Source organism: Mandrillus leucophaeus, unplaced genomic scaffold, assembly GCF_000951045.1.
Source record: "Mandrillus leucophaeus isolate KB7577 unplaced genomic scaffold, Mleu.le_1.0 Scaffold496, whole genome shotgun sequence".
Lineage (NCBI taxonomy): Eukaryota > Metazoa > Chordata > Mammalia > Primates > Cercopithecidae > Mandrillus > Mandrillus leucophaeus.
Genome location: NW_012105320.1, coordinates 720,854 through 745,068, shown reverse-complemented (window position 1 = coordinate 745,068; position 24,215 = coordinate 720,854). Strand labels below are relative to the sequence as shown.

Genomic DNA, 24,215 nt, shown 5'->3' with positions numbered 1-24,215 from the left:
TGGACCTGAGACCATTTTCAATGTGCCTCATCAAAAGAATTTCAGAAAGAGGTGAGAGAAAATGCCAGCCCGGCCCTTCCTCCCTCATGTTGATTGTCTGTTTTGTTGCACCTCTATCTCAAACAGCATGGGGAGGACTGTTCTTCATTACCAGGGAATGTGAGTCATTCCCAGATTTGTGTGATTGGGATTCCAAAGCATTGCTGTATCCGATGGTCTTATTAAATCCAAGTGTCAGTGCAGCTTTTCAGACTGTAGGGGAGAGCTCAGTTACAGCTGGTGACCTGGTTCTAGTTACCACACAGAGACACTGGCTAGAGCAGTGACCCCCTCCGAGTACCCAGAATTCCACATGGATGGCTGTTACCAACTGTTCCCAGATTTGGGGGTTTCCTGGTTCACTTCATGGGCTTCAGTACACTTAAACTCCCTGTTTATGTCCTAGTTGGGATCTGTATACTTTACGGGAAAATGTTCTAGTGTCTGTAGACAAGCTAGTGCCAAGATTAGCCTAGCTTTTTAAGGGTACCTTGTTTCAGATTTGTTCAGCCCCAGAAGTGTTAACTGCACTGTGTCCAGGATCTAGCAAGACACTATCCATTTCCAACTTGGTCCAAACAAAACAAAACATCAACCAAAGAGGGAGGAAACTATGAATGTCGCCAGAAAATTAGTTTGCTCTGTCTTTTCTTTCTTCTAGAGTGTTTCACAGCCAATGGTGCGGATTATAGGGGAACACAGAACTGGACAGCACTACAAGGCGGGAAGCCATGTCTGTTTTGGAACGAGACTTTCCAGCATCCATACAACACTCTGAAATACCCCAACGGGGAGGGGGGCCTGGGTGAGCACAACTATTGCAGGTAAGATGGGACCACTCAGTACTTTAAAACAATAGATATATATCTGGTCTCTTCTTCCAACCCCTTTCATCCCAGCTCACAACTAGAGAAAGTCTTTTGGCCAACTCAAGAGACTTATCTTGTCAGTTTTTAAAATATTTCTTCCACACCTTACACACACACACACAAATACACACAAATTTACCATTGTTTTCAACATGGGTTGCTTTAATGCTAGCTTTCAAAGCTCTGCTTTTCTGTCTGATCACTTCTTTGTCTCTTTTGAAGGGTTTTCTTAGTTAGCCCTACCACCAGTGGACAATACACAGTTAGCAGAGCAGCCTACGCTACTGAGAATGTTGTGGTCAAACAGCACCATCTGTGACCGAAAACTCCCTCTGCTTCTGAGCAAAGGAAGCTGCCTACATTATTCTATCTCCGGCCAGCCCAGGATAACCTTGCTCTGGGAACAGCTGTATCCATCAGATGTGTGCCATTTACTTCCTTTTAGTAGACTAAGGTGTTAACTTCACTTTTCACCTCCTGTCTGACTCTAGCAGGGGATCTTAACCTGACATCCATGGTGCTTCAAATGTGTATTCACAATTTCGTGGAGATGATCCATAGCTTTGATCAGCTTCTCAGAGTTATCTGTGATTGAAAACAAATTCAGGATCATTGATATGTAGGGTCCAGAACAAAGATTGTAAGCATTTTTGGTTATACATTTGTGCCGCTTATGCCCAAGATCCTAGTAGTGAGACTCATGGTTCAGCAATGCATTGAATTTAATTATTAGTAGGACAGGTGCAAAGGCAGCCTCTTGAGCCATTGGGATAGGGGAAAATGATTGTTGAACTATACACCGTGTCCCTGGTTCTACATACATTGGAATCTCAACCATGGCACTGTTGACGCAGCTGAGCCAACATATATTTTCCTGTATTGTGTGGGCCACACTGTTTACCTTCTGCCATCTGCATACCTTTGCTAACACTCTAGGGCCCTTGTAGTTGTCTCAAAGTCACCAGGCCTTTAGTCTATGGTTTCTTTATCCCTATACCTTTGCCTATCTTGTATCAACTGACCATTCCCTCCTAGTTGCTATTGACTTATTTTGTTTGTTATAAAAGTGTTAAAAGCTTGTTCTTAAAAAAAAAAAAAAAACTTCTCAAACAGTACAAATATATGTTATTTAAATAGTTAGAGTTCCCCATTTTACCTATTTTCCCTGAAACCCTCCCCACCAAGTCCCAAGTCCCAGAGACGACCAATTTGGGTATTTGCCCCTTCAACGTTTTGCTATCTGTTGTCTTTTATTGTTCAAGTTACACATGCTCATTAAATAATTATTTTATATTTTATTTTCCAAGTTATACATGTTAATTTATCTTTTGCATAAATTAAAAAATTAGTCCCACCCCAATTTTTATTACCTTCCCATAGGTTTTCTATTCATAGGAATAGTTGGTTGGGTTGAGAAGAGTGTTTAGGAAGAGAGACAAGTATTTGGATTTTGTTTTTCCATAGTTACTCATCTTCTTGTTCCACAGTGTCTCTTGGTAGTAGGCTGTTGGTTTATTCTATTGCTCTGTTGCTTCCTATCAAGCAAGTCTTCTCAGAAGAGCTCATGTTTTTAAGTCTGACTTTAAGGTAAATTTTAAGTTTCCAGTGAGGCCTAATTTATGTGAAAAATTTTTCTTTCGTGTGGATTAGCACCCACTTCTACTCACAGGCTCCTAGAAATGTACTGTAAACATCCATTAAGAGAGCAGTGAGAGCCAGGAGGGACCACCTTTCTCCTTAGCCCTGGTCAGCCATCAAATCAAACCCTCTCGTTTGATTTGATGGAATGCAGGAGACCTGAACTATTTAATACCAGTTTGTACTTTGGAAAAGGGAGGCTGAAATTGTTGATTATCACATCAAAGAGTCCAGGCCTTTTGTTTTAGCACTGCAGCAAAGTCAAGGATGAATTTGCTTGTTCTTTATTAAGCTATTCTGATGCTTTTCAATATGGTTTTGACATTGGTAATAAACAGTTTTCTAAGGGCTTTACCAAATAAATACATCAAAGCTGAACACTGAATAAAGGGAGGAAAATGACAGTAAACTACTGTTTAAAGAAGGGCTTTGTACAAGTTTTCCTACTTTGATTTCTCAGCTGACACCCGACACCATGTTTGTTTTGTGTGACTTTTTCAGACCCATCACATTAGAGATGTCTGAGAGTTGGCGAGTGATGGGAATGCACTTTTCTGGGCTCAAAGTAACTGGCTTAGAAGGGAAGGCAGAGACTGGGGAAGAGCAGAGTTGGTGCTGGCACCTGCCTTTGGGCACAAGAAACAAAAAGACGCTTTGTACTTTGGGAAAGCTTATCTTCTAGGATACACGGTAGGCTTAGTCCACTGTGGCCTGATAGGGGTTACTCCCAGCTCCTGTTGCAGGATCTTTATGCCCATTTCCGGCCTAACCGGAGTGTCAGCTTTCCAGTGTTCTGAGTCTAAATAAAAGGGGCTTGGAAAGCAGTGAAGAGAGGCGAGGCTTTTCTGTGTGTCCAATAGCCCCTGCCATTTTATTTATCTGTTTCAGTAGTGTTGCTTGTTATTGTTATGCCACCTATGAGTTGGAAAGACCTTAAAGCATATTTACTCCAGGCCATTCTCATTTAGAAATGTGAAATAGATCTTTAAAAATATTATCCCCATATCAGAAGTTGGTACCTCATGACAGGATCACAAGTTCTAGCTGAGACTGACGCAGTTTTCTTCAGTATTCTCTGAGTAGTCAGCATTTTGAGGAAGGAATAGCACCCATTTCTAGCAAATGTGAGCCTGATCCTAGTGAAAGCTTGTCAGTGGAGTCTTTATTTTATTTTTATTTTTATTTTTTAATTTTTGAGACAGAGTTTTGCTCTTGTTGCACCCAGCCCAGTGGAGTCTTTATTAAGTGAATTCTATTTTACTGTTTAAAAATTACACCATTGGAGTATTCAATATAGAGGAAATAAAATAAAACCAGAAAAGAAAAAAGTCGACATCACCAATAGTTCCAGTGTCTAGAGACACTTTATAAGAGTTTGGTGTACATTCTTTCCTAAATAAGTCTTTTCAAAACATGGGATTATGTCATCTATTGGGTTTTATAACTGCCTCTTCAAAAACACATCTAAGAAGGCTAGGCATGGTGGCTCATGCCTGTAATCTCAGCACTTTGGAAGGCTGAGATGGGCGGATCACTTGAGGTCAGGAGTTGGAGACCAGACTGGCCAACATGGTGAAACCCCACCTCTACTAAAAACAAAAAAAACAAAAATTAGCCAGGCATGGCGGCGGGCACCTGTAGTCCCAGCTACTTGGGAGGCATGAGGCAGGAGAATCGCTTGAGCCTGGGAGTTGGAGGTTGCAGTGAACCGAGATCACGCCACTGCACTCCAGCCCGGGTGACAGAGTGAGAGTCCATCTCAAAAAAAAAAAAAAAGCCTCACAAGGCATTGTGAATATATTTGCAAATTAATAAGACTGGTCTCTATATCACATATTCCCTTCTATGGATATACAATTTATTTAACCAGTCCTTTGTTGTTGGATATTTGCTATTTCCACCTGTTTTTTTATATTATAAAAGTGTTTTGTTGAACATCTTTATAGATAAGATTTCCTTAGAATAAATTCCTAAAGAAGAAATTGCCAAGTGGGGGGCTTGCATATTTCTAGGTCCTTTGGCTCTAATTCCCAAATTGCTGCTCTGACCATTTGTGTCAGTTCACATATTCATCAGCAGCGCTGAGAGCCCCTATGCTCACTCAGCCTTGGAATCTCCACGTTCACATTCAAGGTGCCAGTGCTATTTGGCATGATGTGTGCAGTGGCCATTTGTCCTAGTTATACTACAGTGAATTTGCCTAAACATATATTACCTTTGCTCACTTCCCCCCAAACTCTGAAGTATCTGTCAGAGCAGATATATTTGTTCTTGTAATATTACCATTTTTTCCCTTTGATGAGAGACAGCACTGAGATACAGACCAACTATTAGAGAGAATACAGAAGCTAAAGCATTTCCTTTTCTGTAAAACTGAAAAGCAATGAACCAGCTGAATTAAAACATCAGAAGTCATCAGTTTTGTCCTTTTCCCCAACAGAAACCCAGATGGAGACGTGAGCCCCTGGTGCTATGTGGCAGAGCACGAGGATGGTGTCTACTGGAAGTACTGTGAGATACCTGCTTGCCAGAGTAAGACTGTAATACCCAATGTGATGGTTTACAGGACTGTGAACACTAAGAGTGCGGAGAGGGAGGCCCCTGCCAGAGTCAGGTAGTTAGGCTGGTGGATTTCATGGAGCATGTGAAAGGAGAAGCCCTCCTGGGTTGAGGATTTTCACTTCTCTTGTTGAGGCTTTTCAGGAATAGGAATGCTGATTTCCTTGGCACCTCATTCTAAAGGTATTCCCTTGATGGGTAAGCCCCATGAGAATTCCTACTTTTGGTTAATTTCTGATTCTTTGAGGGATAGAGAGGGCAACCGCTCAGAAGCAGGCTAGGAGAAAAAGTATCTTGTACTTTTTGGAATGAACATCTTTATACATAGTGAAACTCAGTGATGGCACTACTTATTATTTGGATTTGAATAGGTCCCCAGAAGTGATATTTGGTAAATACCTTGTTAAATACCATACAAAGCTGATGTGGTAGTTCTTTTACCCACATTAGCCTAACATGTTCTACTGTTTATAATAATAACTCACAACCCAGTTTCTTCAGCCTTTTACTAAAATGCCTGTTTTCTAACTGTTTCATTCATTTATTCCCTGGTTTTGTTTTGTTTTGTTTTGTTTTGTTTTGTTTTTTGAGACAGAGTCTTGCTGTGTCTCCAGGCTGGAGTGCTGTGGTGCGATCTCAGCTCACTGCAACCTCCGCCTCCTGGGTTCAAGCGATTCTCCTGCCTCAGCTTCCTCAGTAGCTGGAACTACAGGCACGTGCCATCATGCCCAGATAATTTTTGTATTTTAGTAGAGATGGGGTTTCACCATGTTGGCCAGGATGGTCTCCATCCCCTGACTTCATGATCCAAAGTGCTGGGATTATAGGTGTGAGCCACCGCACCCGGCACCTGTATTCACTGTTTATTATATGCAAACTACAAAGACAATAGGATACGCTGACCTTCGGGAGTGTATGGTATAGGAGGAATCTTAAAAAGATACAGTCATGCACCACACAAAACAGACCACATATACAGTGGTGGTCCCATATGGAGTATTTAAACTGATTGTTCAGTCAGTTACAGATCACACTTCTTTTTCTACTCTTCTTTCTTCCTTCTTTCTTCCCTTTTCACTACTGCACTTGACTAATCATTTTTTTTTTTTTTTGAAACAGAGTCTCACTCTGTTGCCCAGGCTGGAGTGCAGTGGTGCCATCTCGGCTCACTGCAACCTCCACCTCCTGGGTTCAAGTGATTCTCCTGCCTCAGCCTCCCAAGTAGCTGGGATTACAGGCATGTGCCACCACACCTGGCTAGTTTTGTATTTTTAGTAGGGACGGGGTTTCTCCATGTGGTCAGGCTGGTCTTGAATTCCTGACTTCAGGTGATCTGCCCGCCTTGGCCTCCCAAAGTGCTGGGATTACAGGCATGGACTAGTCTTTATATATGTGTATAAAGATTATAATGGAGCTGAAAAATTTCTGTTGCCTACTGATATTATAGTGCAACACGTTACTCATGTGTTTGTGGTGATGCTGGTACAAATAAACCCACTGTACTTCCAGTCACACAGAAGTATAACATACAATTATGTATAGGACATACTTGATAATGATAGTAAACAGCTATGTTACTGGTTTATGTATTTACTATACTATATTTTTACTATTATTTTAGAGTATACTCCTTCTACTTATTAAAAAAGCAGTTAACTGTGAAACAGCCTCCGGCAGGTCCTTCAGGAGGTATTCCAGAAGAAGGCATTGTTTTCACAGGAGATGACAGCTCCACGTGTGTTATTGTCCCCTTCCAGTGGGACAAAATGTGGAGGTGGAAGACAGTGATACTGATGATCCTGACCTTGTGTGGCCTAGGTTATTGTGTGTGTTTGTGTCTTAGTTTTTAACAAAAAAGTTTAAAAAGTAAACGAAAGTAAAACATTTAAAAAATATAATAAAAAAACTTATAGAAGAAGGATATAAAGGCTGGGCACGTTGGCTCACACCTGTAATCCCAGCACTTTGGGAGGCTGAAGCGGGCAGATCACTTGAAGCCAGGAGTTCCAGACCAGCTTGGCCAACATAGTAAAACCCCATCTCTACTAAAAACACAAAAATTAGCCAGGTTTGGTGGCATGCACCTGTAATCCCAGGTACTTGGGAGGCTGAGCAACAAGAATCACTTGAACCTGGGAGGCAAAGATTGCATTGAGCCGAGATCATGCCACTGCACTCCAGTCTGGCCAACGCAAGAGTCTGTTTCCAAAAAAAAAAGAAAAAAGAAAAAGAAGGATATAAAGAAAGGAAGAAAATATTTTTGTACAGCTATACAATGTGTGTTGTAAGCTAAGTGTTATTATGAAATAGTCAAAATGCTAAAGTAATTAAAAAGTTTATAAAGTAAAGTTACAGTAGCTAAGGTTAATTTATTATTCAAGAAAAATAGTTTTTAATGAATTTAGTGTAGCCTAAATGTTCAGTGTTTATAAAGTCTACAGTAATGTACAGCAATGTCCTAGGCCTTCACATTCACTCACCACTCACTCACTGACTCACCCAGAGCAACTTGCAGTCCTGCAGGCTCCATTCATGGCAAGTGCCATGATACAGGTAAACGAATTTTTATCTCGTATACAGTATTTGTACTGTACCTTTTCTATGTTTAGATATGCTTAGATACATAAGTACTTACCATTATGTTACAGTTGCCTACGGTATTCAGTACAGTAACATGCTGCTCAGATTTGTAGCCTAGGAGTGACAGGCTATCCCATTATAGACTAGGTGTGTAGTAGGCTATCCCATCTCAGTTTGTGCAAGTGCACTCTATTATGGTCACACAACAACAAAATTATATGACCATGCAGTTCTCAGAACGAATCCTTGCCTAAGAGATACATGACTGTACTTTTAAACAAGGTAGAGAAAATACTGTGTGTAGAAAGCTCTTGCAGAAGGTTTGAACCACAGAAACTAAAGGAAGATCTGGTTCTATAAGGAGTCTATTAATGTAGTATATATAATGTATTTTAAAATATGCCAAAAGAGCTCAGTGCCTAGAGCTGAAGAAAAAGACAGTGCGTTCATAACATTCTATCTGGGTTATTTTTTTTCTTATTATTTAAACCTACCCTTTGCCTTGCCATCTTTCTCACCTCTCAGGTCAGGAGGCTTGTATATGGGACCTGGGAACCCTTTCACTAGTACCTGGAATAACATCTGAATTCTGAGGCCTTCAGGGGGAAAGGCAGCCCCCTACCAGTGCTGCAGACATAGTGCTCACCTTTTGTAATTTAAACGCCCAGATGTCAACACTGCCTGGCAGTTCAGGCTTAGCTTCACTATCCTTCCAACCTGAGTGTGCCTTCTTCCAGTCCCCAAATTGAGAAAACAGTAAAGACCAGAAGAATGGGCTTTTGCTCAGTCTGCTTAATCAAATTTTTAAAATGAAAAACATCTCATTTGCCTCTAGTTATGTAAAGAAGAAAGAGGCAGAGGGAGAGGAAAGCAGATTTTCCTCGGTCCATTTGTTCAACACAAAGATAGTCTTTTAGTACCAGCCTGTGTCATTCTCTTGGGAGTGGTAAAGAGGGGGTTTCAATCTGGGCACTTTTATTTGGAAAGATAATCTTCGACTTGTATTTCTAAAATATAATCTGGGCCAATAGGAGCTGATTCATGTGGTCATTGAAAGCACGTTCCAGAAGAGATCATTATAACAAAATGCTATAAACCACTTAGTATGCGTCTAATTTGTAATATTTACCAGATATGCTTTACTGTTCCAAAAAAGGAAAATTAAATATTATTTCAATTTTTCTGTGGCCCCTTGATAACCCTCTAAAATCTCTAAAGCTAGCCTTGAGTTGGTCTGGGCAGAGATTTGTAGAAGTTGGGAATGAGAGCTCTATAGTACCTGGTTTCTGGGGATAGAGGGTGGGTGGTGTCTGGCTTTGGTTCTTTGGAAAACCCTTCAGTTTACCCTGTGGGGACCAGGGCTCCCCATCAGGCTGGACCTCAGACATAGTGTCTGGCAGCATATTGTGCTTCCAGTGTGTCTGATTAACATAGTTGAGCAAAATCTCTTGTGTAGTTTGTAGCAAGAGACGTTGGTAATTGCCTGGCGGATTTAACAGAGATACAACCTGCCTATTTTAGGCCACTTTTGCCCTATTTCTGGATGTGGAGTCACAATTTTCATGAATAATACTAAACCTCTGCATGAAGCCTGCTATTCATGATTAGCATTGAACTTGTCATACAGAAAAAGGCCTGTGACATGATCAGATTCCTGGAAAGCTCATATCTGAATATAACAGACCCAGCAGGAGCCAGGGAGAATGAATATTTAGGGACAAAGCAGAATCTGGCTGAATGATGGGCCATTGTGTGGAAACCAGATCTCTGCCCCTTGGTGTGTTATGTGTAGAGCTACAACAAGCAGGAGGCAGACCTGAAGTACGACTCAAATGGGAGCAGAGAGAAATCTGAACTGCTCTTGACCTGCAGAGCACGGAACAGAACTTACCGTTAAAAGAACAACTCAGAGGTAATTGGATTTGCCCCTGAAACTGCTTCTGCCAGTATGTTTCTCAGAAACCCTAAGTTCTTATTGCAGCCAGGAGAAATTCAGACTTCAAAAGCAAATTCCAATGCCATCGGGTTTAACGTGTCTCTAGATCCTACACTTTAGATCTCTAGCCTGTTGGTTTGACTATTGAGAACTGTCTTGTTTGCTGAAAAACATTCCCCCAATTTCTACAAATCCAGCCATAAAAATTCATCTTTTAATTAGGGACATTTGAATACAGACGAGTATTAGATTATATTAAGGAATTACTGTCAATTTTATTAGCTACGATAATGGCATGGTGGTTAAGTCCTTTAAAATTACAGATACTGAAATATTTGTGGTTGAAATGACATAATATTTGGGATTTGTTTTAAAACAATCCAGCCCCCCAAAGAGTGACTAGGTGGGGGTGAGGGAAATAGATGAAACAAGAATGGTTTTTAAAAAAGTGGATATTCGTCGATGCTGGGTGATGGGTTCATTATTCTTTCCCACTTTTGTGTATATTTGAAACTTTGCATAATAAAAAGATAAAATTTAAAATTATTTTATAATATTTTAAAGAGTACATAAACACAGCATCCTGAGTATCTAGATTCAAATATGTAACATGATTAACCTAAATTGTAGTACTTTTTTTTTTTTTTGAGACAGAGTCTTGCCGTGTCACACAGGTTGGAGAGAAGTGGTGAAATCTTGGCTCATTGCAGCGTCTACCTCTTAGGCTCTAGCGGTCGTCCCACCTCAGCCTCCTGAGTAGCTAGGACTACAGGCACATGCCATCACAGCTGGATAATTTGTGTATTTTTTGTAGAGACAGGGTTTTGCCATGTTCCCCTAGCCGGTCTCGTACTCCCGGGCTCAGCAATGCTCCTGCCTTGGCCTCCCAAATTGCTGGGATTACAGGAATGAGCCACCGTGCCCAGCCAATTGTAATACTTTTACACATAGCCCACAAGTATCTGACATCATTGTTAAAGTTAGTTATTAAAGTTTTAGTTATTAAACTTGTTAAAACTATTAGTTATTTAAAGTTATTAAAACTATTAATTATTGAGGTTAAAGTTAGTAAATAAAGTTTAAAAATCACAAGAACTTGGCTGGGTGCAGTGGCTCATGCCTGTAATCCCAGCACTTTGGGAGGCCAAGGTGGACAGATCACCTGAGGTCAGGAGTTCAAAACCAGCCTGGCCAACATGGCGAAACCCCATCTCCACTAAAGATACAAAAGTAAACCGGGCGTGATGGTGCACATCTGTAGTCCCAGCTACTCAGGAGGCTGAGGCAGGAGAATCACTTGAACCTGGGAGGCAGCGGTTGCAGTGAGCTGAGATGGTGCCATTGCACTACAGCCTGGGTGACAGAGCGAGACTCCATCTCAAAAAATAAATAAAATCACAAGAGCTTTAGACATATTTTGAAGTTATTAGTTGTGTCAAATGACATTTCTTAAGCTCTGACCATCTGTCAGACCTTGTGCAAAATGGGGTCACAAGGATAGTGTGTTCTGCAGCCTGTGGGGAATCCTCAGTCTGAGACCGAAGACAGACACATGAACAGATAAGCATATGCAAAATACTCTATAATAAGTGAGGTGAGCAAAAGTTGGGAGCACCCAGGAGGGCCATCTGTTTGGCATGGTAGGGAGGCAGGTGCTACTGTCTGTTGAAGAGGGCTTCTGGAAAGAGTGGGGTCTTAGTTTAGGTCTTCTCTACTTTAAAGTACATCCAGTCACCTGGGATCTTATTAAAATACAGATTTTTTTTTTTTTTTTTTTTTTTTTGAGATGGAGTCTGGCTCTGTCTCCCAGGCTGTAGTGCAGTGGCGCAATCTTGGCTCACTGCAAGCTCCACCTCCCGGGTTCATGCCATAAAATACAGATTCTTATCAGTAGGTCTAGAACAGGCCTGTTACATTTCTAACAAGGTTCTGGGATGCCAGAGCTGCAGGACTACACTTTAAGGAGCAAGGTTCTAGATGTTAGGGCTGGGTGGGGTGGGGGTAGTGAGGGCATTGGAGGCAAAGGGAACAGTTTGCACCTATGCATGTGCGTGTGCGTGCACACACCCACACATACACACACACGTGCACTGATGAATTCCAAGCAAGTTGGTGTTGCTGAAACATAAATTTTAAGAAGAAGAGGGCAGGAGATGAGGTCTGAGAAGCAGACAGGGCTAGATGATGTCAGGTCTTATGGTCTGGGCATGAAGCCTGGACCTGATCCAGGAAGATGGTGATGAAGCTGAGGTGAGGGCTGAGTGTCTGAAGGAGACATTTCTCCATAGTTCCTTAAACCTCTGTATTAGGGATTTGGGTCAAGATTTCCCACTTTTAACCTATGATAAGTTCTTTAGTGATTGTATCATTCACACAGATCAGCCCTAAGAGGATGCCAGCAGTCGCACCTCTGCAATACATGTGGAACCTTAGGTCCATCTCAGCTGGTGACCTCACCAGCTCAGCTTTCTTTTAACTAACTAATACCTGGACTTGTTAAAAATAGATTTAAAGTAGATTTCAGATGTTAGTGTTTGTCTTACAAAAGTCAGCCCAAAAAATAGGATGTGAAAGCTTCCTATTATCCCTGATAAGAGTTTTTAAAACTGTGTTAGAGTTTGAGTAAAAAGCCAAGGGCGCTGCGGCAGTGGTGGTCAAGGCAGTTTCTCAATTATAGAAAATGTTTTGTTTCTGTCAGCACTTTCTGTGTTTTAATGTCAGCACTGCTTTCTAGTATGTTTCAGCTATTGCTGAGTGCCTACTATGTACAAAAAGCACTTATATTCATTCACATTATCTCTTTTTTTTTTTTTTTTTTTTTGAGACAGAGTCTCGCTCGCTCTGTCACCCAGGCTGGAGTGCAGTGGTGTGATCTCGGCTCACTGCAAGCTCCACCTCCCGGGTTCACACTATTCTCCTGCCTCAGCCTCCCGAGTAGCTGGGACTCCAGGCGCCCGCCACCACGCCCAGCTAATTTTTTTGTGTGTTTTTAATAGAGATAGGGTTTCACCTTGTTAGCCAAGATGGTCTCAATCTCCTGACCTCGTGATCCGACTGCCTCAGCCTCCCAACACATTATCTTGTTTAACCTTTTCAACAATCCCATGAAGCAGATGGCATGTCTACTCTCCCGCCTCCATTTCTCAGATAAGAAAATTGAGCCTAGATAGTTAAGTGATTTGATGAGGATTACAGTCTGAGTCAAACAGGATTTTTGACTAGGATTCTTGATAGCAAGACCAGTGCCTTTTCCTTCTAGCACTTGAGAATAGTCCTATTTCCTTTATTTCCTTGAAAACAGGGGCTCTGGGATGGATTTGGGCTACTGTTGAGGTCATTCTTCAGAATTTTCTTTGTGAATTGTTTGGAAATCAAAGTTTGAAATTCTGATAGTATGGTGAATTATTAAGATTGCTTTTGTGACATTGTGGAAACCAAAGGATTAACTCAGTGGCGACAGAGGGTCTGCAGTTCATGCTGTTAGCTCTAAGTCATTTTCTTTTCTTCTTTGGCTTTGGGAAATCCCAAGCCCCAGGAGTAAAGCAGGCTGAGATGGGATCCGGGAAGCATTTGCTGCCCAGCAGAGCCACTCTGCAGTATGCTGGGCTATCTCTGTGGGTGTTCCCAGACCAGCTGTTCTCAGCTAGGAAAGGGCTCCCCTGGGGTTGGACCTACTGCACAAAACAGTTCATCAGCAGCTTTGTGTGGGCCTTAGGTTATCCCCCAATACCATGTCTTCACTGCTGTGGGCTGAAGTTCACCTCCTCTAAAATGACGCATCCCTGTGTACCATTTATACTTTTTTTTTTTTAAGACAGAGTCTCGCTCTGCCGCCCCGGCTAGGGTGCAGTGGCGCCATCTCGGCTCACTGCAAGCTCCGCCTCTCGGGTTCGCGCTATTCTCCTGCCTCAGCCTCCCAAGTTGCTGGGACTACAGGCGCCCGCCACCACGCCCAGCTAATTTTTTTGGTATTTTTTAAGTAGAGACGGGGTTTCACCATGTTAGCCAGGATGGTCTTGATCTCCTGACCTCGTGATCTGCCTGCCTCGGCCTCCCAAAGTGCTGGGATTACAGGCGTGAGCCACCGCACCCGGCCTACTTTTTTTTTTTTTTTTTGAGACGGAGTTTTGCTCTTGCTGCGGAGGCTGGAGTGCAGTGGCGTGATCTCAGCTCACTGCAACCTCTGCCTTCTGGTTTCAAGAGATTCTCCTGCCTCAGCCTCCCAAGTAGCTGGGATTACAGGTGTCCACCACTACACCCAGCTAATTTTTGTATTTTTAGTAGAGACGGGGGTTCATCATGTTTTCCTGGCTGGTCTTGAACTTCTGGCCTTGTGATTTGCCCGCCTCAGCTTCCCAAAGTGCTGGGATTACAGGCAGGAGCCACCACACCTGACTGTGTACCAGCTTTACAGCTAAAATGAAAATTCCAACTTTTGTTGATAGCCAAAGCAATATTGGAATGAATATTAATAGGCCAGGCGAGGTGGGTCATGCTTATAATCACAGCACTTTGGGAGACTAAGGTGGGAGGATCGCTAGAGCCAAGGAGTTCAAGACTAGCCTGGGCAACATAGGGAGACCCTATCTTTACAGAAAACTTAAAAATTCACCAGGTGTTGTAGCATGTGCCTATGATCCCAGCTACTCAGGAGGATCGCTTGAGCTCAGGAGGTTGAGGCTGAGCTCGTATCACAGGCACCCTTGTTTTACTTGATTGTACTTATATTTGTGGGGGAGTGCTGATGGAATTTATGGAAGCTTTACCTCTTCAAGCCTTTCCCTGGTAACCACTAAAAAGAGCCATGTATTTCAACAATCTTCCCCACACCTAGCACAGTGGAGAGTGTATTAATGCTTGCTAAGTATTCTTTCTTGGCTGGGTATGGTGGCTCATGCCTGTAATCCCAACACTTTGGGAGGCTAAGATGGGCAGATTGCTTGAGCCCACGAGTTTGAGACCAGCATGGGCAATGTGGTGAAACCCCATCTCTACCAAAAATACACAAATTAGCCAGGTATAGTGGGCACGTGCCTGTAGTCCAGCTACTCAGGAGGCTAAGGCAGAAGAATCGCTTGAGCCCAGAAGGCAGAGGTTGTGGTAAGCCTAGATTGTGCCATTGCACTTTAGTCTGGGCGATGAGAGTGAAACCCTGTCTCAAAAGACAAAATTCTTTCTTGATGCCATGAAGTCTTATCTCTTCCTCTCTTCCCATAAGAGACAACACAAGCTGGTGCAAAGATGGAAAGAATGTGGACATCTGAGTCACACCCAGTTAGGTTTGAATCATTATCTGCTTACTAGCTTTAGGCCCAATGACTCTCAGTTGTGCCTGGGTTTCCTCATCGGTGCCTTCCAGGGTTTTTTTTGAAGATTAAATGAATAAAATGCATGCTACCCTAAGTCCTAGCACATATCAGGTAGACATGAAAGTACCAGTAGGTATTGTGATGGTATGCTTCCCCCAAGGAATGGACTGCCGTTAGTATGTTTCTGTCATCTGATTCCTAGAATATGTTATTCATAACCTGCATTTTATTTCTGCCCATCCCTTTTTTATCTAACTGACCATAGGTCTTAGTACCAGGCATCAGCTGCTGCAGTGACTGTTCCCTGTGGCCTGCTGCAGCACTGAACTCAGCGAACACAAGAGACCCCACGTTTGTTTGTTTGTTTGTTGTTTGTTTGTGACAGGGTCTTGCTCTATTGCCCAGGCTGGAGTGCAGTGGCATCATCATGGATCACTGCAGACTTGACCTCCCAGACTCAAGTGATTCTCCCACCTCAGTGTCCCAAGTAGCTGGGACAACAGACACACACTACTATGCCGGCAAATATTTTTACTTTTTTAGAGATGGAGTCTTGCTATGCTGCCCAGGCTGGTCTCAAACTCCTGGGCTCTAGCAATCCTCCCACCTTGGCCTCCCAGAGTACTAGGATTACAGGTGTGAGCCACTCTGCCTGGCTCTCATGTTTGTTCCTGCAATGCAGTTTTATGGTTTCAGATCTGGCATGTACTCAGTTATTTTTTGTTTTTTGCCAGTGGGTATTATTTAATTTTCCATTAAAAAAATACAGACTTTCTGAACGAAATGGATATTGGTACAGTGACAGATACAAATGTTCTAAAGCACAGTTGTGTAAAGCACACTAGGGACTTAAAAATGAAAACTCATTCAAATTGATAGGGATGACTTTACTGAAAATCTTTATACCAGCACTTGCCTATAAAGAAGAAATTGCCCCTCAATCTTATGATGTAATTGGGAATCTGAGTTATAAACCTAAGAGAAAATTGCAGACCAGCACACTAATTATATAAATAAGTGTTGAATTATGAGGTAGAGTGTTGTGAGATTTTGAAGACAAGAGGACTCAGTAAAGATTGCAGAAATTGGAAGAAAGGTGGCTGGTGGCTGAGTGGGTCAGGGAACAGCAGGACAGAAGCTTGGAGGAAGCACAGAATTGATGTGTGTGTGGGTTGGGATCCAGGCTTCCTGAGTAGAGGAGTGGACAAAAAGGAACCAGGTCACGCCTGGAAAGCAAGAGTTGATTAGATGGGACTGATATGCTGAAAGCCCTTGTTTAGGAAGAAAAGCAAGCCCAATGTCATTTACAGGATGGATCAAAGGAAGAAAGTTTGGGGAAGAGAGGATGGTTGTAGATTTCTAAACTCAGGGGATAAGGGCCTGGGCTATGATGGCAGCAGTGAGACAAGACAGGAAGGATTAAGTCCAAGAGGCACTTAGGCAGAAGACAGAGCTTGTTGACAAGTGGAATATGCAAGGGATAAAAGAGCAGGAAGAGGTTCCTTGCCTGGGATATTTGTGGTGTCCCTGAAAAAAAAAGTCCAAGTCAACAAACGAGCTTTTCTTCCCAGGGACACAGCAGTTATCATTCCTCTTGAACTTGGACTGACCTTTTACCAAGTAATGTGTACTAGTTGTTTATTGCTGTGTAATGAGCCATCCCCAGCCCTAGTGACTTAAGCACCAACAGTTTATCATTTCTCCCAGTTCTCTGGGTCGACTTGAGTTTCAGCTGAGTGGTTCTTCTGCTACTGTCACCTGGACTCAGTGAGGTGCCTGCATGCAACTGGGAGCTCTGCTGGCATTCAAGGTGGCTTCAGACCTCTATCCAGTGACTTCTCTCAACAGCAGGGCATTCAGACTTCTTATACGGTGGCTGGCTTCCAAGACAGAAGCAGCGGAAGCTGCCATTCCTCTTAAGGCATGAACTCAGAAGTCTACCACATTCTATGGATCAAAGCAAGTTGCAAGGCCCGATTTAAGAAGTGGGGAAATCTATTAAAGTGGGAGCAACCAAATGTACAGGGAGGGGAGAAATTACTAGAGCCTCTTTTGACTCTTTATCACATTAACTCACCAGAAACTAAGTTTCAGAGAAGGAACTCCCACCGGGAGGGAACTACTGCTGTGACAGATCCTGGCCTTACAGGATCAGGATCTTTAGGAACTCTTACTACCTCCCCCAAGGACAGAATTTCACAGAGGAAGAAAAAGCTGTGCTTATTTATTTATTTGGGGGTGTTGCTGTAAGACTCAGGGGCACAAGTAAGACTGTTTGAAGGATCAGAGTGACTGAAAAGGAAGTTTATGTTTAGAAATAAAGTTATAGAGGTAGGGGCCATATTGTGAGGAGTAGGACCAAGATGGCAGCTGTCAGATTTCGAACGGAGTTGCAGATGAACGGCGCGGGGTGCAATGAGCTTATGGTCACAGGTCTGAGGGTGTGGATGAATCCACACTTAACCTGTTGATGCTCTGAAAGAAGTAGGATACCAGCTGCAGCCTCAGATGTACATAGTTTTTCTTTCCATGGAGGGGAGAAATCAGCTACTGAGGCACCAGTGTGGGGTCCTTGAGGCAGAAGATGGTATTGACACAGGGTTAAATGACATTTAAAATCAGCAGAGAAGCACTTTGGGAGGCTGAGGCAGGAGGATCACTTGAGGCCACAAGTTTGAGACCAGTCTGGGCAACATAGTGAGACCCCATCTCTACAAGATACACAAATAATTATCCAGCCATGGTAGTACACACTGGTAGTCCCAGCTACTCGGGAGGCTGAGATGGGAAGATCACTTGAGCTCAGGAGTTCAAGGCTGCGGTGAGTATGATTGCATCACTGTGCTTCCGCCTGGGCAACAGAGTGAGACCCTGTCTCTATTGAAAAAAAAAAATCAGCAGAGGAGTTACATCATTTCTGAAAAAGCAGATTTTACTTAGAAAAAAAAAAAGGAGTTCTACAGAGCCTTGGAAAGAGTTTTTTTTTTGTTTTTGTTTTTTGTTTTGTTGAGACGGAGTTTCACTCTGTCGCCCAGGCTGGAGTGCAGTGGCGCGATCTTGGCTCACTGCAAGCTCCACCTCCCAGGTTCACGCCATTCTCCTGCCTCAGCCACCTGAGTAGCTAGGACTACAGGCGCCTGCCACCTCGCCCAGCTATTTTTTTGTACTTTTAGTAGAAACAGGGTTTCACCGTGTTAGCTAGGATGGTCTCGATCTCCTGACCTCTCGTGATCCACCTGCCTCAGCCTCCCAAAGTGCTGGGATTACAGGCGTGAGCCACTGCGCCCGGCCTTGGAAAGAGTTTTTTTAAGACATAGGACAAGAACTTAGCATCTGGTTTCTTAAAGCAAATATCCCAGATCTGGTCAGAACAGTGGAATAGAAAACATAATAATAGTCAGGGCTGCTTCTTGGTGAATTACCAGCTGAAGATTTGGATTCAAACAGCCTTTGCTGTGATGGGTATGCCTTCTGTCTTTGATAGGAATGATTTGGCTACCAGGACTAGAACTCACTCAAGCTAACTTGAGCAAAAGAAATCTATTCGAAGACCATTGGGATGTATCACAGAACCCAACCCCTGTGTCCCAAGAAATTATAAAGAAAGCAGGCACTTTCACTGTCCCTCTCAGTGGCCACTTCATCTCCCATGTCTGCCTCTCAGCTTGTTATCCATCCTTTTTCCTCTTCGTGGACCAGCAGAATTGGCTCACTCATCCACTCACATGGCCCAAACTTGAGTTTGGTTGCCTCAACTCCTACTTGACAGATCCCTACAATTTCAGTGCCTGCATTCACTGAGCGGATCCCAATTCCAGCTTCCTAAGAAAGAGAATCTGGTGGCCCCAGAGTGAGGCAGCTGTGGCCAGAGGATGGAGCCCTTTGTCTTGTCCCCAACCAGCAGCAGTTATGGGAGCAGAGACTCTGAGAAGGTGCTGTGGGTAATAGGTGGTTCTCAAAGAATGGCTGTCAGCCATGGAGGCCCCCATGGAGGGGTATGTAGCACCTTCACAATGAAGCCACAGTTATATTCAAATGTAACAATGTTTAGTGGGCCTGTCTGATTGCTTCCCAGTTGTTTCTTATGATAGTAAAAGAACTATAGTTCCTGGGTTAATGCGAATGGAGGACCATCTCTCTTTAACTCCTCTAAATTTTTTATCTTCAACATCTGAATGTTTGTAATTAATTTTCACGAGTTTTGAAACCTCAGCTATGATAAACAAGGGGTCCATTTGTATGTGAAGATAATTTTTTTTAAATTGAAAGTGATGAAGCCTCTTTGGTAAGAGGAAAAATGCATGACCAAGCCACAAGGACTTCAAAGTAAGCTTGAAATGAAAAAGGAATTTGAAGACAAATATCCTTTTTCAAATTGGCTTTTCCTCCCTGCTTCTGGGAAGCACTAAGGGTGGAACACGATCTAGAAATCCACTCAGTTGAGTAGTAATGCTTTTGAAGCAACATGACGTGTCTTCTCTGACTAGACTTCGAGCCACACTTTCCAGGACAAGTCAGAGGGCAGTGGCCCCCTCAGAGGCTGACTGGGACCGCAGAGGCTTCCCTCATGGGGCACAGAGTGTTGAGGGACTAATGTGTTTGAATTCAGTCTTGAATCTCAGGGAGTCATTTTCACTTACTTACCCAGACTGGTCCTATAAGAAAAGGGGTCAGAGACATGGAAAAAAACAAAAAAAAAAACACCCATGGAATGGGAGTCTGCAACCCTGGAGCTTACCCCGACTCTCCAGTTCTGCCTTGTGTGTCCCCATTCAAGTCCTTTAACCTTGCTAGACTGGTTTTCTTCTTTGTGCTATAGGAATATCATCTGTCCTGCCTCCCTGATGAAAGGGCTAGGGCTTCCTGTGAGCTGACTTATGTGAAAATGCACTGTATGCTATACAGATGTAAGAGATTAATATTTTAATATCCGGAATGAAACCGTTTTCTGAGGTGGCTGCCTTTGATTTTTGTCTTTTAAATCAGCCTATTTTATTTTTCTATGACTCAGCAAGTTGTTCTTGTTTGTGTGGTAAATGATGAAAGTCTTATTGTATATAATGATAATAAACACTATTTATTCAGCACATTCTATTCTGCTAGGCCTTGTGGTATTTACTTTATTTACATTATCTCATTTTATTTCTCACAAGAACACTTTGAGGTCCGTATTGATTCTCATTCCGCTGTTGATGAACTAAGCTGAGAAAGGCTGTGATGGAGAGGCCAGAATTTACCCTAGGGTTTGTCTCACTGTAAAAGACCACCTGCTCCTGGACACATGGTGGTGGCACCAGTGCCCTTCAGAACATTGCCAAGTCCTAGGAAGGGAGCAAGCAAAACCCACTCCTGAGCCACAATGTGGATGGCAGAAAGTGAGGGGCATAATGGCCCTCCCTCTTTTAGACGCTGCATGTTCTATTTTTCATACAGTTCTTATAAGCTCCACAGTTTTGTTCTAAGCCTAAGAAGCAGCTAATTAAGAAGAGGTTAAGCAAAGACTGCAGGCATTGACAGTAATAAGAAGTAGATACCCTCAAAGACCCCTTTCAATTCTCATGTTCTGAGGTTGCAGCAGCCTTGCAGCAACTGTTTTAGACTGAATGTTTGTCTCCCCTCCCCACCCCCACCATTCTTATATTGAAGCCCTAACCCTGCAATGTGATGATATTTGGAGATGAGGCCCTTGGGGAGGTAATTAGGTTTAGATGAGGTCATGAGAGTGGGACTCCCATGATGGGATTAGTGTCCTTATAAGGAGAGGAAGAGGGCTGGGTGCAGTGGCTCACGCCTGTAATCCCAGTACTTTGGGAGGCCAAGTCAGGTGGATCACCTGAGGTAAGGAGTTTAAGACCAGCCTGGCCAACATGGTGTACCCCATCTCTACTAAAAATACAAAAAATTAGCTGGGCATGGTGGTGAGTACCTGTAATCCCAGCTACTTGGGAGACTGAGGCCGGAGAATCACTTGAACCCAGGGAGCAGAGGTTACAGTGAGCCAAGATTGCGCCATTGCACTCCAGCCTGGGCAACAAGAGCAAAACTCCATGTCAAAAAAAAAAAAAAGAAAGGAAGAGAAACCAGAGCTCCATCTCCCTCTGCCATGTGAGGACACAGCAAGAAGGCTTTGGTCTGAAAGCCAGGAGGAGGGCCCTCATCAGGAACTGAAACTGCCAGTACCTTGACCTTAGACTTCTCAGCCTCCAGAACCATGTCCATTGTTTAAGCCACCAGCCTATGGCATTTTGTTTAGCAGCCTGCGTTGACTGAGACAGCAACCAAGAGATAAATTAACTATTAAAGTCAGACACTAGAACATAAAAAAGCACACCAGTCTAGGGCCATTTTGAAGTATATTTGATGACCTCAAGTTACCAAGAAAAATTTAAAGTAGGCTAAACTTGTTAAATTTGTTTAAGAAAGATCTAATACATGTTAGAATGATTTCATCCAAGATGATTAAGATAAAATGCTAAGTTTTAAAGTTAAGCTTTCTGGAAAACTCAATTATCCAGAATGATGTTCCTGCATAGCCAAAGAAGACAGAGAGGAGAAAGGAGTCAAAACCAACTGTTCTTAGCTTTAAGTGGATAATGTTACGCAGGTTGAGTCTGCTTTCCACTTTCACCGTACCTTATTCATTCACTCTGCCCTTTATCCACTCTGGTGACGTTCGCAGCAACCTGGATGGGATTGGAGACTATTATTCCAAGTGCGAAGTAACTCAGGAATAGAAAACCAAACACTGTATGTTCTCACTCATAAGTGTGAGCTAAGCTATGGAGATGCAAAGGTGTAAGAATGACACAATGGACTTTGAGGACTCAGGGGGAAAAGGTGGGAATGGGGTGAGGAAAAAAGACTACAAATTGGGTGCAATGTATACTGCTCAAGTGATGGGTGCACCAAAATCTCACAAATCACCACTGAAGAACTTACTCATGTAACCAAACACCACCTGTTCCCCAATAACTTATGGGAAAAAAAAAAAAAAAAAGAAGTACTGTTATCCACTCATTCCATGATTTCAGTGGGTGACACAGGAAGTGCTTGTTCATTCAGCATATAGTCCTAGATCACCTGCTTTGTGACTGGGACCACTCCAGGCCCTAGGAATACTGGGGTGTGTGGAAGATACAGTCCTGCCCTTAAGTTGTTCATAGTTAATCAGGTAGAGAGACAAGAAAACAGATGTTCAGAATGAAACTCAGCATAGACTACTGTAGAACTACACAGCAGGGACACGTAACCCTCTTTCTTGTGGGAGATAGGGTGGGGAGGATGGGAGGGCCATGGGGCTTCCCAGGGGAAATGATGTTCAGGCTGAAATCTTAAGAAGGGAAGAATATTCTAAGCACAGGGAATAGCATGGCAAAAACCCAGAGGCCAGAGAGCAAAGTCTAGTTGGGAAACTTGCAAATACACTACAATTTGGCCTCTGTATAGAATGTGAGCTGAAGGGTAGAGAGGTCATGGTGGTGGGAGAGGGGAATGGGGAGCAGCACAGAGGGGAAGGGGGAGCAGCACAGGAGCTGCAGCAGTGTACCACGTGAGAAAGTTTGGACTTTATCCTGGGGGGCAACCAGAGAGCTTTGAGGGTTTGGGGAAGGGCTCCACTTACCTCACCAGCTGCTGCTGCTTTTCCCTTTCTCTGCCACCAGTCACGCTCACTTCTTGTAGTTCCTGCCAAGGCCACAATCTTTCTTGCTTCAGGCCTTTGCACTTCTGTCTGGAATGTACTACAAAGATTATTCTGTTGCAGTTTGCTAACTAGATTAGAGTAGGGTAAGCCTAGAAATGGAGATAGCATAAGAGTCTGATGCAGTGGTCTAAGTGAAAGGAGATGGCGATCCAAACTGGGGAAGTGGCAGCATGAGCAGAGAGGCAAGGGCAGATGTATGTGATATTGTAGGAGGTAGAATTGACAGTGTCACAATTGGCAAGTGATTGCCTTTGGGGGCAAGTTTGATACCTTAGGCCACTGATGTTCAAATGGGTTAGAAGGGCAGCAGGCTGTGGTCTGATTCCCAGTGATCTACCTCGTGGTGTGTTTCAAGACCTCACTGTCCTATTGAAACATGAACCACCTGGATTTGTTCAACAAATTAATAAAGCTTAGAGGTTCCAGCTGCGTTAATGCAAGCCATGACCTTGTTTATGTCTAACCTTAACATTTATGATTATATGCCTTAGGCTCTCTGTAAACTAATACATAATAACATGCTTACTTGTAAGCATAATGGAATAAATGAGACAAAAATCAGAGTAAATGACCAAGATGATCATCATCAAGTAGCTCTTATTAAGAACCATTAAATGCCTGGCTCAGGTTTCCACGCGCAAGGTCCCTTTAACAAACTCGGTTTATATCATATGCTCTTGACTAGAGAAGCTTGACTCACTGCAGTTGTTTAAACCCTAAAACCCAGACATTTCCAAGCCAGGGCCCCCCGCCGCCACCACTGGACTCCTACTGCATAGAGCTTTTCTATTTACATTTGCTACTATAGAGATTTAGTTTGTTTCCGAAGGATGCATTTTAACTTTTGTGTGGTGAGCCACATTTGTTATATTTGAACCATGTGTGACGCAAGGGAGAAAGGTAACCACTTGGCTTAGAGGGGGAAGGGTGAGTCTTTGGGTTAAGAGAGGTACTTCCTGCCAACTTAAAATGAGCTGGTTAGATGGTGAAATACATTAAAATATATGTGTGTCTGTGTGTACATGCACACATATGCATGAATATATTTTTATATGCCCAACAGACTAATGTGGATATAAAGCTTATTAAACTGGACCATACTGTTTTCCAGTCTGAAACATAAAGGAAAAAAATGCTATCTAAGTGTCTATATGGCTGTCACTTTGGAATTGTATAATACGTAACTCTCAGCTGACCTAGAAGTGCTTCTGAGACCAGGCCTTATTTGTGTTTTGTTGTATCTTCAGTTGTATAAACCATGGGGAACAAATGGAGAAAGGGAAAGGACTTCAGCTGATAGCGGAGTGATTCATAAATCAGTCTCATAGATGGAAAACTAAGGTCCACAGAGATTCATTGTCCATGACCCATGATGAATTAATTTTTTTATTCAATAAAGCTATATTTAGTATTATAAGTATTATAGTATTATAAGGTATATTAATTATCTATTACTGCATAACAAATTACCTTAAAACTTGGTGGCTTAAACAACACACATTCATTATCTCATGCATTCTGTGGGTCAGGAAATCCAGGGTATGACTTAGCAAGATCCTGCTTCAAGGTCTCTCACAAAGCTG

General features: G+C 42.8%; 1 protein-coding gene across 1 annotated transcript in view; it reads left to right on the top strand.

The window, feature by feature from the left end:
• The first annotated feature begins 212 nt into the window (after positions 1-212).
• Positions 213-24,215, top strand: part of KREMEN1 (kringle containing transmembrane protein 1) — a 48,033-nt gene continuing 24,030 nt past the window's right edge. Inside the window, exons 1-3 of the mRNA XM_011995742.1 lie at positions 213-279; positions 701-863; positions 4,987-5,078. Of these exons, the coding sequence (XP_011851132.1) occupies positions 213-279; positions 701-863; positions 4,987-5,078 (322 nt within the window). The remainder of the gene's footprint in view (positions 280-700; positions 864-4,986; positions 5,079-24,215) is intronic.